At 41.8% G+C, this 19,046-nt stretch overlaps 1 protein-coding gene across 3 annotated transcripts in view; it reads right to left on the bottom strand.

Moving 5' to 3' along the window:
* The window catches only part of PELI2 (pellino E3 ubiquitin protein ligase family member 2), a 77,158-nt gene extending 58,537 nt beyond the window's left edge, over positions 1-18,621 (bottom strand). For 2 of the 3 annotated variants that reach the window (XM_075150801.1, XM_075150803.1), the window contains exon 1: positions 18,452-18,621. In XM_075150801.1, the coding sequence (XP_075006902.1) occupies positions 18,452-18,528 (77 nt within the window). In that variant the 5' untranslated portion in view covers positions 18,529-18,621. The remainder of the gene's footprint in view (positions 1-18,451) is intronic. The other variant, XM_075150802.1, reaches the window with a different exon arrangement.
* Positions 18,622-19,046: the final 425 nt, after the last annotated feature.

The raw sequence follows: 19,046 nt of genomic DNA, 5'->3' as shown, positions 1-19,046 counted from the left end.
ATTATAACAACCGGAACATAATAGTTTAAAAAAAAAAATCAAGTTTGTTTTAGGGAGAATATTTATAGAAAATACAGCTGACTAATCCTCATGCATGTTTAACTTAGGTAATACACGCAATTCAAGAAAATATAAACCTGATCTATATTAACTTCAACCTATACAAAAAGTTAAAGGATGCTATCAGCTTGCAAATATCAAATCAGTTGTGTAAGAACTACTTTTAATCAACTTTATTTACACTACACATCCTGTTTCCTTCAAAATTCGCAAACCTCTCTGCTATTTTGACGCTCTTGCCCTCACTGATGTGGGGGAAAAAAAAAATAGAGCAAGAAAATACAGAAGCAAAGTAGCAAAAGCAACCAGTCTCAAAGGGAGGGGCACAGGAGTCGGGGCTTTATTACTCCAACTACTTGTAACATAAGACAACTGAGATCCAGTCAGGAGCATAGTTTTGACACTCTTGTCAACTAGCTGATATTTCTTCTGGAGTGGGAAGAACTTCCATAGAAACTTCTTATAACTCTCTGTGATCATATTTTTCTAAGCAAGTGGTTTGTTACTTGCCCCAGATTATTCTTCTGGATTATTTTTCTGTTACTTCTGCTTTTGTGAAATCAAAGACAGCAGACCCTTGCCACCACTTTTGAAAGATGTTTCTGTAGAAGTTTCAGTTGGCATTGTAACCTTAGTCTAATTAAAGAAATTCAAGATTTTCAATTGCATGTGTTAACGACAATGTGGAAATAGGTATTTCAAAAGGCAATAATGGAAGATATTTGCTGCATAGGCTTTTGCAAGACAACTATATAAGCAGCACAAGAGTTTGATTAAAAGCTAATACTCTAGAAGAGCCTAAAGGAGCACACTGATGCAGACTACTAGAGCATCAGGATAAGCCTCAGTTAAAGCAGTCAAAAAACGTAACAGTTCCAAACAACTTAACAGCTGATAACCTATATCGGCAGCCCAGTTAAGCACCACAGTCAGAGCAAGGAATGACTATAGTCTCACCTACAACAGATTCTTAGAAGCCATCCGTAACCATGACACTAGTAGGGAAAAAGAGCAGCTACCTTTAACAGGAAAAAAAAAACCTACCAAAACCCCACATTTAAGATACTATTATACCAATTCCAATATAAGTAATATGCCAGAAGAGCATTAAAATGCAAGGGGTTTTCCTTTTAGAAAGCAAAGGAATCTGTTCTTTCACATAATGACTTCCTTAACAATCCTTATTTCCAACACTTTACTGCTCCCCCCAGCATTCATTTAACAAGGAGACAATTTTATTCAGTGCTTTAAGCCCATCTCCAAAGCTGTCAACTAAACCCATTCACCACTGCATAAAACCAACAGTGCTAGTGTACAGCAAAATACAGGGTACAAACTAATCAAGTTCACTTCAAAGCATGGTTTTTATTCTAGCTAAAAGAGCATAAAACGTGGGCAATGCACCATCTTTAGAGTCTTCTTTCCAACCCTAAACCTCTCATACTATAAAGAAATGCTATTCATCTGAGAACTATCTATAATCTAGCCAAATGCTGCTGAAATTGTTTGATACAGCATTTTGTTAAACTAAATACAAATAGATAACGATAGAAACTGAGATCTAGCTTTTACTGCATTCAAAACAAGTCAGATAAACACAAAATCTCTTTCAAAGGAAAGTACTATGCACAGCTGGGTTTTGATGCAGGAGAGAAAGAAGTGAAGGAGGAAGACTGTTTATCCAAAACACCAGAGGCTTAGGATCCACACATTTTTGTTTGGAAACAATTTACAATCTTCTCTTAAATACCAGATTAAAAGAAGGCTGAAAGTTTCAAAATTAAGACAAATTAGACTTCATATGATGCAAGGGGACAAGAGACCTCAAAACACACCTGCCCTGACATACCAAACATGCTCCCAACCCAGCTATTTGTGCTTCATACATGCTTGAAGGTGCAAAAGCAAGCTGTTCACGTTTTAGTCTGAGAAATTAATAGTAATAACACCATGTTACATCTGAAACTTCACTACATTAAACATTATGGAGAAACCACATTTGATTCAAAGGACCATTTGGGCCATTAAAAAACAATATGCACAATTCAGACAATTCATTTCCTAAGCAATCAAAAGCTTTCCTTAAAACACTATCAAGGACTATTTGACAGTTCACATTTTCATAAGAAAAAGTGATAGCTTTCTCATAACTTCAGTTATCCTCCAAATACAAGCAGTTGTAGTATCATTTTTTGCGATTCCACAGACAAGAAGTTCCAGAGCGTTTGTTACTTACTTAGCTTTTTCAAACACTCAAGCATGACACGAATCTTCTTAGGTCCATTCCAGTATCATCTAGCACAGAGGAAGAGATAGAATTTGCATCCATTTTGTGAATATAGGTGATCTCACAGGCGGCGTACTGAATAGAAAGTGAAGGACTCAACTACTGTACCCTGACCTGCAACATCCGTGTCAAATCCTATCAAGTTTAACATCCTTTTCAGTTTCCCAGGGAAAAGACAGCCTTACAAATGCACAGGTCCCTGTTCAATCTGCTTAACAGAATCCCAAATGTTTGCCTCAGAAACTGAAAATAAAGTACTGCCTTTCCTTCTTTGTAGCACTTGCAAGCATTACTGCCTCTCTGAACACAGCAGAGATTCAGATTCCTCTAATATCACTGGTGCTGCATTATCATTGACTGCTACAGCAGCACAAGCAGTTAAAGGCAGGATAATCTACCGCACAGCCTGCTCCAAGCAGATTTAGAGCAGGTAAATAAAGAGAAAAAACGAAGAGTTGCCTTTCTGCCTTCTAGCACTCAGCAAGACCTAGAGGCTTCCAGATGGAGGTTATTTTAGAGGGCTGCTGCACTACCACCTAGTTGGACCAGATGCATCAACCTAGCTGAGAATCATTCTGTGGTTACGTTTAGCATGTAGTATTCAGTGAGAGTTATTGTCAGAGGTTCCTGCTTTTAATTCTTATTCTCCAAACAATATAAAAAAGAAAAGAATGGGCATTCTATGAAGTAGATGTAGAAATAAAACCAATGAGACAAAGAACACACAGAAGGCTGGAAGAACTGCACAGCACTAGAAGTCTGGAGAGCACCATGAAGCAATATACAGCATCACACCTCGAACAGCTAGCAAGGAAGCTAAGCAGTACCTATTCTTTGATAACAAGTGTGTTATGTGCCCTAAAAACCATACAGGATAAAGTATTCTTCATACCCAGTTTTAAAGAACTACCTGAAACCTACCAGACCAGTGTGTGTACCCTAAGTACACAAGTATCACACAGCTGAAGCTGTAGGTTTTGGTTGGGTTTTTTTAGTGTCTTAATAAACCAGAAATTAACAGTGCAGCAATGCAGAGAACTAGACTTCAATATATCTTCTTCAGACTTAAAATACCCTGACAACTTACTAATTCACAGCAACCTTGCGTGTTTTCTCCTATCATAATCTATAACAAAGTTAATCAGTCACCTCTAGCCAGGAAAAGATTTTGCAAGGCTGTTAAATGCTTACTGCTGATCAGCAAAACTAATTCTGATCTATATAGCGTTACAACAGCAAAGTGTTTCAGTTTTACACTTTTTCTTCCTTTAAGGGGACTTCCCAAAACATTACCTCAAATAAACATTGAACCTTTACAGGTCTCAGAACACCATCACAAATATCTAAGAATTATGACATATCTGCATGAACTTACTGAGAATGAGTCAAAGTCACAAAAGTGATGTATTGCTAAGGTTTTTCATTTCTAGATGCTCAGAGATTCTGATCTCTAGAAGAATCTCACCACACAGCTTCTTGCAGCGACTGCTTGAACAAGAGATTTTGCACTACTGTTGTCTTCAGATGGGAAGGTATGCCATTCTCAGTGATGTAACAAGACACGTTTTATGCAAGTTAACTATGCAAGACTGTCTTTATATACAGATGCAGCCATTGAAACCCTAAAGCCACACTGAAGGCCCTATAGAGATCAAGTTTCTTGAAGGACCAAAATTTTCACTTAGTTTATTTGCAGTGCTAATCCAGCCTGCCTAGTTCTGGTTACATACTCTGCAAATTGAAGTTTCATAAAATTTGCATTTATACATTCCAACAGATATTAAGTAATGCACACAAGTGGCACAATGGTTTGTAGAACAGAAAACAAGTTTAAAACCACATATAGTTCTCCCTCAGATTTTTTCCTTTGGAAATCCAGCTCTTTTTCTTAGCCAAAACCCACAAAGACCGTCAGCATACTATTACTATTTTTGTTCACCAGCTTTCAAAGACAAGCCACCCCATATGCTTCTCTTTATTTATCTAGATTTCTTTGATTTTAAAGGCAAGGAAGCCCTATGGGGCAAACCGGACCAAGAAAACAGATCTGTTTAAAGCAATGTTTTCCAAAGTACAGGCTATAATTCCAAACATCATTACAGGACTTAGAAGTAGCATTTGCAAGCCAAATGGAAATTCAGTTGTAGAAATAAAGCTCATGAGCCCAAGACTGAAATTAGAAGTGGATTCCCCAGCAAAGCATGTCTGAAGAGAGCTAGTTCAGAGACACAGAGACACAGAATAATCGATTACAGCTGGCTGGCTCAAGAGATTCCCTTTTGCCCTCAAGTTTTTATACCTGACACCACTCTCCATAAGGGCACCTTGGCCATGATATGCTGTTTTGAACTGAACAGGGGATTAGTACGATGCTAAGAAATTTTGCGTCCCGCTCCCCTTTTTACATGGGTTTTGCAGATACCCAAATTCTTACCTCTTCTCCCTCGCACAGCTAAAGATACTGCATATGCATTTTAGAAAACAAAGAGCACATTCCCTTTCTACTCTGTCAATACTTCAGCATTATATCCATAAGAGTATCTGTGCACATCACAACTGTTTTACTTTCCTCCTACAGCCCTATCAAAAGCAGAGGAAAGAGCTATGGCATTTGCTTCTATTATGTAGAAATCTCCCAGGTGAGAGATGCCATCACTCTACCACTTTGGAGGGTAACAGAAGAGAAGAATGATGTACAGAAACACTCACACCCCATCAGTCTGTTTCAATATCTTTGTCTGTAAAACTCAGAAGAAAATCTTCTGGAACCGCCCATTATAACAGAACAAGCCTGAAGTCCACTAGAAAGGCATTCATGGCTGGACAAATCCCAAACAAACTTCTCCTTTCAGAGTTTTGGCCAAGGACAAAAATCCTCAACTAGGCTATTTTACAACCACTTGGAAAGGGAGACTTTTCACATACAGAAAATTTAATGTTTACATTGAGTAACACAGAATACTAGTCTTAGTTCTGAACTGAGCTCATACATGAGAGGCTGCTAAACTACATGGGACATTATTTGCAACTCCCAAAACAAAGTTTCAGGTTGTGTTCAAAATGCTTCCCAAAAGCTGGTTTTCCAAGAAAAGCAGACACTTGGAGTTATTCTTCAGTGACATCTTTTTCCACTGAAAAAGCAGAGATTAACTGATCCAAAGCAAAAGTACGTATCACCACAAGACCTATGTTCTATAGCGAGTGCTTCATAAAGCACACTTACTTAAGGTTTTTCTAGTACCCCAAAAACAACCAGAACATTTTCCATCCCAAGGCACTGTGCTGACTTGTACATACAACACAATGAACATTTACCATACTGAAGTTTTCTTCACAAACACCTGCGACAGACCTTATGGTGTGGCCCAGGCTGCCACTAGGGATTACACCACTCATCTATATCCAAACCTCTTCCCCATAGTTACTTGCAGTGCCAGAACATTTGTGTCCATTCCCATTCCCTCCAAGTTGACATCCCACCATTACTGCAGGCAGTAGAGGTGAAGCAATCATAGTGACAAAAGAGAACAATCATAAAACAAGGAGTTTCATAAGCCAGAGAACCAGCAAAGCATGATTTCCTCTGGGTACACGTCTTGCAGTTGGATTCCTTCTTTGTCTACTAAGGTGGACAGCTCCAATTGAAGCTTTTCCTCAGAGGTGAGAATCACAGTCACATGGATTCCCTGATACCTAATGAGGTGGGGGTGTGAGGGGCTCATTCATCTCACAGACTCTCCTCAATAGAGCTCAAACAGCATTGGGAGGCTTTGGAAAAAAGCCAGTTCAATGACATACTTCATTTCCAGTTACAGACTACAACCTCACCTGTCACTACATCTTCCTGTAAATCATGGAGTATTCATCAGATGCAGATGGAAAACAACTGGAATAGGGAGCTAATAGTGCCAGCAGAGTTGAGGATGTGGTGTCCTCCCACAAGAAGACTGCCTAGACGGCCGGGAGCAGTAACTACCTCAGACATCCAACTTCACTCCAGCTGTTTGGGTCACCACACCAAAACTGACTACCTTGGTCTGCCACTACCCAACATCTGCCCTTTACAGCCTCAAAGAGGCATCAGATCTTTAAACAGTTTATCCCACACCACTTAAACACAAGCAGTTCCAGAGGCTATGAGCTGTTACCATGATCAGTTTGAAACAGGCACTTTTTCAGAACTTCTCTAGATTTTACCTAGGTTTAATTTATGTCAAGACAAACTGCACTTCTGAACAGTCATTATCTGGACTTTTTTTTCTTCTAAAGCAAAGAAAGATAAAACAAACAACAGACAATAGGAAGCTAAAAGAGCCTGTCAAATACTGCATGCTATACGACTTATTTTTTTAAATTTTGACAACAGCTGTCACACTCTGCATAGGTCGGTACATCAAATAAAACTCCTCTTTCTCCAAAAAAGGGCAACAGCATATGTAAAACCTAGGAGTGGAAGAAGGAAGGAAACGAAAAGTTTAGATTATCCCTGACCAGACCACTCTTTAGACTTAGTCATGAATATAGGTGGGAAGTTACCTTCATTTAAGTAAACAAAAGACTGCTTACAATCACTTACATAGGCTTCATTTAGTTCATGCACAAGTAAGAATGGTGGCAGGGGGCAGGTCACTTTGCACATCTGGTTTTATTAAAGAGCATCATACATGCTTATCTACCAATATTTCTTTTAGTTTAACTCAACTAAGTGTTTTGCTCCCTTGACCTATGACAAACTGATCTTTAATGCATTTCTCCAACTCTACACAGCACGAAGCATCACACCTTTACCATCTGACATATTCATAACAAATTTCATCAGTTCATAAACCTGAGACAGCTGTTTCTTCTCAGCTGCCATCTCTGCCCAAAACTTACACATCAGACCCATACTCTTTCTGGCTTGGGTCTGAATAGAGTCTGCAACTGGAATCTAGCCAACTCCAAATCCAGTTCCTTCCTGCCTGCCTGCACTGGCTACGAAATGCCCAAAGGAGAAAGAGCAAATCACTTTTGCCACAGAAAGACCTGCTTACCCTTTAACAAAGTATTACTTTACAATTGTTCTCTCTATGCTGAGAGATTTCCGTAAAGCCTTAATACAAACCCGTTTTCTCCAAGGAGTTTAAGGTGAAACTAACAATATATGATCAGAGGCCAATTCCTGAATTGAATTTAAAGTCACATTGCACATAATAAACTAGGAGGGTACACTGAGCTTGACTTAGATCCTGCTAATCACTTAGACCCTAACTTGGCTTACAGAGGTAACTGTACTTCATAGTTTGTAGTCTTCCTGCATCCTTACATGGAAAGGTATTTGCTATATTACACCAGCCTCTGCATGCTGGAAACTCAAAACTTGCAGTAAAACTAGATATATAGCACTCAAGTATTGCAGCTGGATTGTGCAACCAAAGAGATAAGGCAGGGCTGAGCCAGCAACGTAACAGCAGTATTTTGTGCTCAAACATTGAAAATAAGGCATAAAACAAAAGTCAAAAGTTAAGGCTCTTTTGCTCTGACAGCAAGCAGACTGTGAAAATACTGCAAAAAATGGCTTATTTATCTCTCAAAGGCAAAAGAGGGAACATATTTAGAGCTTTTGGGAAAGCTCTGTCAAAGCCTTTAAACGGGTGCAGGGGCTCACTACCAAAAAGGGTTATTTTTAAGAAATGCTTTTGGAATTGTGGAAAAAAATTGCAGTGCACATCCCTAAAAACAAAAGAGTAGCTTGTAATCTCTACCTTGGCAGCTTCAGCAAGACATCTTCCCTAAGAAAAAAATCTCATCACAGTCAGTAAGACTAAAGCATTGCAGCTTCCATAGACACTGCCCACGGAGGCACATTCCTGTAACCTCTAGGAACACCAGTACTGTCCCAAGAGCAGCTGGCTTGCCAGAGGTGTTTAAAGGCGTCTCTCATGTTTTAGACTTTTCATTAGCCCAGTGAAGACCAGTTAAAGACAGAAGAGGAGTAAAAAACCATCCAAGTCTCGTCTGTTTGGCTATTGCCAAACTTCCTTCTCCAGATTTAGCTCTGATGGAAGAAGTTACTCAGCTGCTCATGTCAACCAAAGCTTGCCTCCTCATAGATCTGCCCTAAGACCAATTTGCTCCATTTGCCTAATTTGCTGGTAGTTTTTTGGCAAAAACCACCGAGATACACACAGCGCATTTAATGAAATCTTCTGGCAGCATCAGATTAGGGAACACTCTTATGAAGAGATCCTCTGTCTCCACAACTGTTCTACCAACCAGAGAGGGACAGACCTGCAGCAAGTCACTGTAACCTCTCCCATCACAGACGTGGTTCTGGAATAGGACTTCTGCGCACAGCCTATGACAAAAGGCCACACAGCAAACTCACAAATTCAAAACTTACTCCCTGATGCACCAGGAAACTATTCCAGCAAATTTTAAGATCCAGAAAGGAATTCAAAGTAGGTCTTATACGTCTGTTAGCAGAAAGGTTAGGACAACTACAAGATAATGAAACCTACCTAGCCTGAAATATTCCTCTCCAATGCCAAAATGATTTTCGAATCCAAGTATTGAGTTTCACAGCTGCTTGCTCTCAAAGCTCACACATGGACAGGAGGAAAGCAAGTTGGAAGTACAGCAACATATTGGTTTATTAGTCAATGTTCCATAAAAAACACGGTCATCTGTGAGATACAGAACCCTGTCACAGGATGTGCAGGAAAGCAGGAACCATACAGCTCTTAGTATCTTTAAACAGCTTGGTCTTTCCTATGAAAGGAGGACATACACACACTACTCCTGTTTCAAAGGCTACGACTCCACTATTACTAAATCAGACATCAACAATCACAATAAAGTCATGCTGTTGCACATGAAGAAATACAGCTGTGCTTACATCAAAGTTTCAGCCCATTAACTTCTGTGTCTAGACTAAACAGTTCTTTCACTCTTCCTAAAGGCTAGAGAGTTTGCACATTTGGTCTCCAGTTTATTTGCAATACATAAGAGGAGCTTTAAGCTTTTATATGCTTCAATTTGTTTAGTTCACTTTCATACTGTGACTAATTGTCTTCACAGTCAGTACCACTTTGTCTTTATCCATGACATTCACATGCCTTGAGAGGATACACCTCATAAGTTTGAAGCCTACCTGTTTGTTTAGGCATTACTAAAGCCATACAGTTTGAAGAATAAAATTGTTTCATGACAGTTCATGAACTTACTGGATTCTGAATTAAAGATAGCATACATATTTGAGGGTGAAGAGTAATTTGAAAGCCTACTAAACACATCACTACAGTTGAACATGAAGATTGCCTTCCAAAACTGTTTATCAGTTAGAGAGAAAGACTATGCCAACACTTCTTCTTTGTCCTCAATTCCCTGTGTAAAGAGGAAAAAGGAGAATTTTGCAACAATAGGGATCAGTTAAGATTACAATACTCAAGGAGAAGACCACAATGCTTCTTGGCCTTCTCCTTTTTAACTTACTATATGCCAGCTATCTCTAACTTTTCTTGCCTGTCCCCATTCCTTTGGGGAGGCAGTGTAGTAAACTGACATTTTAAGGTAGTATTTGTCTCATTGTGCAACTAGCCGCTTTCATCTCTGTTTAATACAATTAGTTGCTACACAGTAATGTAGCTACATCATAGTTAATATAAGCAATAAATACAACAGATGAACATTAGGTCTTTATTGCCAAACACTTCATAAGGGCACGTATGGCTTTCGTACCATTCCCTGGCATAGGAAGCCTTCTGCTAAATTAGATTAAGAACAGTGCCACATCTAGTTCATCCTCTTTGAAGCACGACAGTTTTACCTACAGTGAGGTCAGGACATACGCAGCATGCCTAAGTCCAATATTAAAGATGATATTGTTAAATGGGGAAAAAACCCACCTGAAGTAAATCACTTCCAGAAGCACAAAACAGGGCTTGCTTACTTTCCCTCCCTACAGGAGAAACAAATTGCTATTGATAGAAGCATGCCTAATAGGTCCTTCAGCAATCGGCACCTTCATATCATGCCTAATCAAATTGAGCTCATCTCAAAACCACTTTGCTTTTAATACAACAAACTCTTCAGCACTGTAGACCTTGTCTGTATCCATTTTCACAACTGCTGTTTATATCATCTTTCATCTATACGACATTCTGTTGTGAAACAGAGGAAAGCTTTTAGCTGAATTATTCTTTCTTCACCATGAGCTAATAACTGCCGCTACTATGAAGCTGCACGCACACTTCTGACTGACCTCACAGGACTTCATATTCTAGCCTTGGAAGGACTGAACAAAACTTCAGTGCAAAACAGCTGATACTCGCTATTTTTAGGCACAGAAGTTATACTAATCAGAACAAGTAAAAGCTACATCTAGACAATGCAAGTCCAGCGTCACCTTGTTCACCTATCATTCGTAACCCAACCGTATTAAAACGCCGTGTCCTCCTGCCACACAGCCCCTCAGTAACAAGTTTTCAAAGACTGAATGTTTATATTACAACTGTTGAAGTTTCACTCTGCAAAGATTTCCTACAAGGACTGTCTTTTGTATCTTAAGCTCTATCAACTCAAGCCAACAAGTGCTGTTTGTGGGAAGGGCAGTAGAAAGATGTTTATTTTGTAGAGTCAGCCAAACCCAAAGACAGGTGACTCTTACTGCTGAACACCCAGCACCACCATGCCTACTCAAACCTTAAGAAAACCCCACAAATAGCTTACTGCCTGCCGCCCTTCCCCTCCCCCAGTCTTCGTTTGGTTTTAAACACATAGCCAGAAGTGCACCCATTATATAGTCATCAACAGTACACAGAGACCCAGCGAGAGAGTACTTGCACAGGAGGTCATATTACAAGGTCAAATGTACGAGTCCTCACAGAAGGGGCACATCTGGTCATCCAGAGAGGATGCACAATGATGTACCACAGCTGAAGAGCTGGGACAGCACCGCTCCAGCTATTCCCCTGCCCTCAAAGCACACTAATCTGCTGCTTTGGAAGCCCCTACTGCTCTTGACTGTACTATTTGCTTAATATGATGACTGACACCTATTCTAGGCCACAGAGTAATAGGATTAAAACAGTCTAATCCCAGATGTTACTTACAGTTTGCCAGAGAAGTTACGAATTGGTCCCCCGAAGTATGGGAATGACACTATGATCTTAAGACCCAGTATTAACCTGCATAAAGCAACACCAGTAGACGTCTAAAAAATATGAGGCAAAGGTAAGGGAGCCATAAAATTCTGAGCTGCATCTTGTCAAGAGGGAAGCAAGTCATCTAAAAGAAAAGCGGGACCCTTTCAACACAGTATTAGCATACGCAGGTGATAAAAGTGAAAAATGCGAGGACACCATTTAGTGATATGTTTATAAAACAAAAAAAATTAGCAGCTTTGCCTTACAAGTCTTTCTAGAAGCGGGCATGCTCCCTATGCCAGCATCCCTATTCCTGTCCCTCAAGGTTTAAGCTCGTGACAAGTCACATGTGAGCTTTTCAGTGGTGACCTTGGGCCAGAGTAGAATAAACATAAGGATATTTGTTGATAAAAGGAAAAGCATCCTCAACACAAATGAGATTTAGGCTGTGAAACAGTACAAACAGAACAGGATTTGACAGCACAAAGTACACCTGGAAACCAACTAGAGTTTCTGCTTCAAACTGGGAGCTCAGACTGAATCCTCCTCCTCTTCACTTGCCTTGCTGACCACAGGTCAAATAAGCCACAAGTATGACAGTGCAGAATAACCAAACACAACCCTAGATGACATCATGAAAAGCACTTCTACTAAACATGAGGTAAGACTGCAACTGTACAACACGCTAGAGGAGTCTCCTTTGGAAGGTTTCATACCCATACTCATCACGGATACTCAAGAAAAATTCAGAACCAAAGCAACACCAACAAGAAAAACGACACAAGACAACGGCTGGTTCAGCCTACCTAAACAGCTGTTGCCTACAGGCATGTCTATAGTATTTTGCAAACAGTTGTAAAACTTCTCTGCTGGCACTCTGAGCTAATAAACCCTACCTTCAGCAAGGCATGTTGGCTCAGGCTCAGTGCCATATTACGCTCGCGCAGCTTCTCATTAGCTTAGAGTACAGGAAAAGGAGGTTTCATCTTCTCAAAGTATCAAGTTGATACGTGCTATCATTACTGAGGAATAAGGACTAAGCAACTTAGAGAGCAGCATTAACTCCACAATAAATGGGTAGAAAACAGCCATAATTTAGTTTGAACTGGATAACAAAAAGTTCGTGACTTCTTAGGAAAAATCTGTTCTTAAGCAACCTTGTAATCATAGTTGAAAAACTGCCTGCTGTTAAGATGGAGCATGAAATAGCTTAAGCAAGATGCTGCTTTCAGCAACAAAACCCAAATCTTAATAGCCTAGAAAGCAATTTCTAATTTTATATGCATATTTTTGAGTAGAGTCAAGTGGACCTTCACAGTATATACTCATTTATAAATTTCAACTGAAAATGGAAAACTACGCATCCCTGATTCTGCCAAGGTAGGAAAGCAGCAGCTATTTGGTTCTACAAGGAAAGTGCATCAGTCAAAGGCAACAAAGTCTTACATTTCTCAGACTTGTTTACTTAGAGTAAAGAGTCTGTTTCCCATATTTTAAGAAAAAAATAAAGTCTTCCACTTCTACATGTGTGACCTACTGCCAGTACATGCCGAAGGGATTACAATTTAACTTCCAGAATGCACTCAGTTTCCTTTTTATAACAAGCATTAAACATGCAGATGTTTGATGCTCTGATTTGCTTCAACAAATAAAGATTTTAGCTTCTGGAGTTTGAAGTTTCTACTCTCTGATTTTACATCAGTATTGAGATGCTGTGAATAAAGCCTACAGCTGGATACAAATCTGCACTCTGAGTCAAAAGTACTCCAAGGAATAGGATAGTCGCAGAGAACCAACTCGAGAATGTTTTCTTTCTTAGCTTAAATGAAGCAAAACCTTTGCTCTATCCAGCCATACACAAGCTTTCACTGAAAAATCCACGAATCTTTCCTCAAATATAACCCTTTCTACTATTTTTTCTCTACCTTGCAGTTAATGTTCTATTCAGACACAATACTTCTGGTGTTTGATTAATCTACGTGCAAGCCCTGAATTGGCACTGATCACATATTCTCAATATGCAGCATATAAAATCCATCATAAACTAAGCACAAGACATAAAGGTCTCCAAGAAGCCACTGTCAATATCAAATTAAAAAAAAAAAAAAAAATCAGTTTCTCCAGAACAGCAGCCTTCCAGCTATGATTGTTGAAGTAAATGATTCTCAGAGAGAATCATGACCTTGAATGTATTTAACGGGTGGCTACCATTGTTTGCTATAGACGCTCCTTTAGACGAAGCTTAAAGTACATTTTTAAATAAGGCTCAAAAGCAGAATCCGAGTCATCTGAGCAGCTTCATCAATATATCTATACCATATAGTGCAGAAAATTACAGAATCGTTAAACAAAGCTTCAGCTTGATATCAAACAGCATATCCATATAAGTGCAACGTTAGTCCCCAGTTTAATGCCATAGCCAGGATGGCCCTCCCTCTGCCTTCGGTTCATAAACAGAAACAAACAGCTATCAAGGACAAGCAGAGATACCATATTGCGTCTGCATTTGTCAACAGCACTGGAAAACTGCATCAGCTTCTTCCTGAACTGCACAGCAAGAGATTAACAAAAGAGTTCCGTGAAAAGCCAAACAGATAAGTTAAAAACTGGAAATGTGCTTAAAAGTAGGAAATACTTCGGGAACTTTATTTAGCTCATTAAGGAAGTAGTGTTTAAGGAGCAACTTTGATCCATCAGAGAAAGCCTGTATGAGAAACAGGAGTCTAAAAATGGAGGTCCCCTCAGATTAACACAAAAAGACATGTTTCAAATCTAAATTTGCTCCAAGTATAAAGCGGTGCATCAATCAGAACAACTTCCCAAAAGTTATTGTAGAATTTATCACTGTAAACATAGATGAGAATTTTATTCTATTTTTTTCAAAAGGTTAAATTTAAGCAGAACTACAGCCTGTTTATTCGAAGATGTCCAACGGTCCACATTGAACAAAGCTCACATAACAATTCATAGTGGCTCCTTTGGGCACTGCAGCCTGTAAGTTAACAGATTCATTTATTTTAATGGTTGACTCTGGAAAATTTATACATAAAATGCTGATAGTGATTTCAAAGTGACCACTGTAACAACACTGAGCAACAGCCCTTAGTTTTATCTAGTTGGATAAAAGAATTGATTAGATTTGCAAAACCCATTAAGTCTATAAGACAAAGTCTTCCTCAGCTGAGGACGCACCAGGCTGCACCTCCTTGCTAATTTAGAGCAGCTAACAGAAGTCATTGGTTAGTAAGAAATATTACACTTACATGCACACACCTATTAGAAAGCCCATCCAAAACTCTTTAGAACTGGTTGCAATACACCACACTGAAAGTATCTAATGTCAGGTACAAAATCCTTTCATCACTAGACAACTCAGCCGTTGACTAAAGCTTCTGCTTCTTTGGTATTCCTCCTTCAACTTACATCATTTTAATCAAGTGACTTTTCTGAGAAGTTAAAACTGCCCGTGGACATCACGCAGTCCCAAAGGAAGAGAGATTTAACAGCACCAGGCCACTGACATCTACCTTCAGTGAAAGCTACCCCACGCAGCCAAGGACCAGCACCCAGCACCCAAAATGGAGCCATGCTGGCCTGAATGCCATTATGCCAGAATAAATGCTTCAGAGTGCAATTCAAAGTTGGGGGGAAAAGGGGTACTGGGAGGAAGGGGAAGGACATACACCTCAAGACGCTAACCAGATACCAGACAAGTCAAATGAAGGCTACTGACAAACAACGTACTAATACCGTGACACTCTATTCAGGTACTTGTTAGTGTAGTCAGTATCTCCTTCAAAACTCCCTCCAGGCCCATTTTCCAATAAATATATAATGGGCCATTACTTTGACAGGACTTCAAATAAAGCTTCTCCCCCTCCCCCCCCCCAAAAAAAAAATATTAGAATATGGATGTTTCTGCTTCACCAAGAAATCTACAGCCTTTTGTGAACAGATGATGTAGGAGCAGATGCACACAAGCAGATTCACAATCAAGCAGATGATCTCTTCTTTACCAGCCATCTTGACCTGTCTGGCTTGATTTACATAAACTGTTTTTATTCACTACACCATTGATTATGTAAACCTCAACAAAATCTTAACCAAACACGCACTGCCACATCACTGACAGAAAATACGTAACAGACTACTGAGAGAAGGTTATTAGAAATGTATTTGCTGCAATGACTTCAAATGCCTTAGGCTTTACCCTCTGATCACAGTAATGCGCAGACAAGCAATCACAACTATTGCAAGACAATACAGGAATACTTTCTGGTGGGGGAACTACCTACTGCCAAAAGAACACCTTCCCCTTGATTTAAAGGTCAAGTATACAACCACCCCACTTTAATACTGCTAAGACAGAGTAGGAGCAAAAGATAAACAGAAACTTTTGCCATCTTAAGAACAGGACTCTCACCAGTTTGCCAGGTATGCCAATTCCTTTGTTCACCATCCTTTTCACCACCTAATTTAAAAGTCTTACAGCTCAAGACAGAAGTTATTCATCAACATCACAATCAATGCTTTTTTTTTTTTTTGAACCACACGGTGCCTCAAAACAACTTTTTTTTTTTTTTAAATCTAGCTGTGAGGTCACTCTATCAATTTTAATCAAGCAGTTGTAACGAGCTGCGATGCTATGCTTCTGCGGTTCACAAGTCTCAGTTTCACTATGGGGAGGAGAGCAGATTTATATTGTCTTAATTAAATGGAACTCCAGATTACAAGATTTTAATACAAAACAGGTATTAAGAATATATTTTTTTTTTTTTAGAATACTGAACAGATGCTTAAGCTGTTCCAAGAGTTCCTAGTCACAAATGTTGAGTCACCAAAGAGTGAAGTATGTTCACATTATTTATGGCACAACATACAACATTTAAGACATCTTCTGATAGGAAATGCAGTAATCAGCTCCTAAAGTGTCAAATGGATCTTAAAACCCCAATCTCCAGTCCAAAAATGGAAAACGTAGTTACTGAAGTCATGGCATTTCCTGGACTGCTTCCATCACGTCTACCTATTTCTACATCACATCCCCCAAGCGCATCGTGTCAGTAAGCTGTGACAGCCAATGCCCTATTGTTTCAGTATAGCCTACAGACACGTACTGACCAGAGACATTCAGCTGCCCGTTTGCAGGCTTCTTGTTCATAATTGTACTACAAGGACAAGAGGATTTGTTTGCTTTTTTAGTACATGTAACACCCAGAAGATGTAACCTCAGTAGTTTTAGAGAACAGCTGATACTCAAATAAAAACTCAACTCGGTCATACAAAGTTTATTTAAATTTTATTGGCATGTTTCAACACACAGCAGTGAAGATCAAGACCTCTGGCAGAACCGATAAGCCGAGATCAATGCATTTCCCTATTAAAGGAAAAGCAGACCAGACTTTGCTAGGTTAAGATCAGAGCCAAAACATTTCATACTTCTGTACGTTCAACTGCTGCTAAAAATAGTAAAACAACAGAAAGGAAAATGCTTCCAGCTGTGCACAAAAAGCCTCTGCAGCACAACATCAATTTATGCACTCTAATTTAGTTAAAGATTCAACATTATACCACGACTTTATTGTCAAAGACAGTGTTGCACAGCTAAGGTTACCCTCCATTTCCACAACTGGAACAGTAAGAACGTTGCTTTATTAAATTTAGTTTGATATGGATATTTCTCCCGAATCAAGTTACTCGACTTAAATTCAAGTCTTCCAAGTGCCAGCTATGCCACGTTCATGGTAATAGCTGTATTTTATTCCATGGTAACTGTATCTTGACCTAGTCTCGTGATAAGAAACATTTAGCATCCCTTAAGGAAAAAAGGTACACCATTGGACACATGAGTACCCAGTCTTGACTGTTCTTTTTATTTGCTCCCAGCAATTCAAACAGTTATTCTGCAGAGGTGAACACAGTTCTTTATGAGATGGCTTGACCAAAAGAAAACAAAAAAGATCCCCTAACAAAGCAGAATAAGGTTTTCTACGACCTTGCAGCAAATATGTAACAGATTCTGGAGGAGGCTGAATAACGCAGCAAGGCTGTAACTGTTCTGCTTCACGGCTGGCTTGAAACCTTTCTATTTTATTTATTACTAAAAATTATTCCATTAACCATACGTTTCTACATCTTAAACTATCAAAATTAAGCATCTCTTATAAGGTTCACAAGGGCTCTCAGCAAGCACGGCTTAGACGCTTCTCCCTCATCTGCTTCTACGGTGTTCAGCAGAAAGGCTTCAAGCTTTAACAGCAGGGCAAGAACATAATACCAAGCGGATTACTTGAAGATCCGTATCAAGCTGAGAAAATAAACATTTCCACTACGAATCTGAATAGAAGTGCTTCATCCTCCTCCCCCCGCCTCTCCTCCTAATTCCAAAGTCATCTCCCCTGCAATCCGCACGGAGGACGCCGTCTCTCGGAGCGAGGGGAAGAAACCGCCAGGGAGAGCTCGGCAAGCGGCTGCGGAGCGCGCCTCGATCGCACCTGCGACCGGCACCGGCGAAAGGACGGGGCCGGGGTCTGCCCGCGGCCTCGCCCGGCAACTCCCCCACACACCACCCCGCACAAAGTTTCTCTCCAGCCCGCCGCGCCGGCCCCGCAGGCCCCGCGGTCACGGTGCCCGGCAGCCCGCCGCCGGCCCTCCCTTCCCCCGAGCGGCCGCGGGAGGAGGGCCGAGCCGCGCTCTCCCCGCGGGGAAAGTTGCTGGCGGCAGGGACAGGCGGCCCCCCCACGCAGCGGGGCGAGGCGCGAGTGGGACCCCAACGGCCGCCCCGCGCGCTCGGGCGGGGGAAAGGCGGGAAGCGGCGCCCCCAGCCGCCCCGCTTCGCCCCCGCCGGGGGTCTCGCGCCTCCGAGCGTTACCTCAGCGGGGAGACGCGGCCGGCGCTGAGGGGAGGGGACGCGCCCGCCGCTCCCCCCGCCCCGGGACCGGCCCCCGCGCTCCCCCCGGCGCCCCTCCGCAGCGCTCACCCCAGCACCACCAGCTCCCCGTACTTGACGGGCTCCTTGTTAGGCGCGCAGTGCTCCTCCTGGCTGGGGGAAAACATGGGGCCGCCGCTACAGTCCCACCCGCCGCGGGGGGCGAGTCCCGAGCGGGCTCCGCGCTGCGCCCCGCACTGAGCCGCCGGCCGCCCGACAACGGCCACTACACCCGGGGGGGGGGGGGAGCGGGAGGAGGAGCGCCGAGGGGGACGTACCAACTCGCCGCGGCAGGGGGCGGGAGGAGCAAAGCAGAGCCCTCCTCCCCCCGCCCGGCCACGCGTGGCCCCGCCCCTCTATTCACCGCCTGTGGAGGGGGCGCGCCCGCGGGGGGCGGGGCTCCGCGCCGCTACGGTCCGCCCCCTTCTTCGCACCCTCCCCCCCTTCACCGCCCGCAAGTGGTACGGCCTCGCTGTGTTATGTAAACATAGAGTAAAGGGGACGGGGCCGCTCTTAAAGGGGCCGCGCGCCGCCGGGCGCAACGGGGTGGGGGGGGCAGGGGGCGGAGCCAGCACGCGCCCGGGGGGTGGGGCTCTGGATCACCGAGGGGTCCCGACCGCTGCCCGCCCGCGGGGGTTCTAGGTCA

The sequence above is a fragment of the Calonectris borealis genome, chromosome 5 (genome assembly GCF_964195595.1).
Source record: "Calonectris borealis chromosome 5, bCalBor7.hap1.2, whole genome shotgun sequence".
Lineage (NCBI taxonomy): Eukaryota > Metazoa > Chordata > Aves > Procellariiformes > Procellariidae > Calonectris > Calonectris borealis.
Note: the sequence above shows the minus strand (reverse complement) of the source record. Positions and strands in the feature narration are given on the sequence as shown.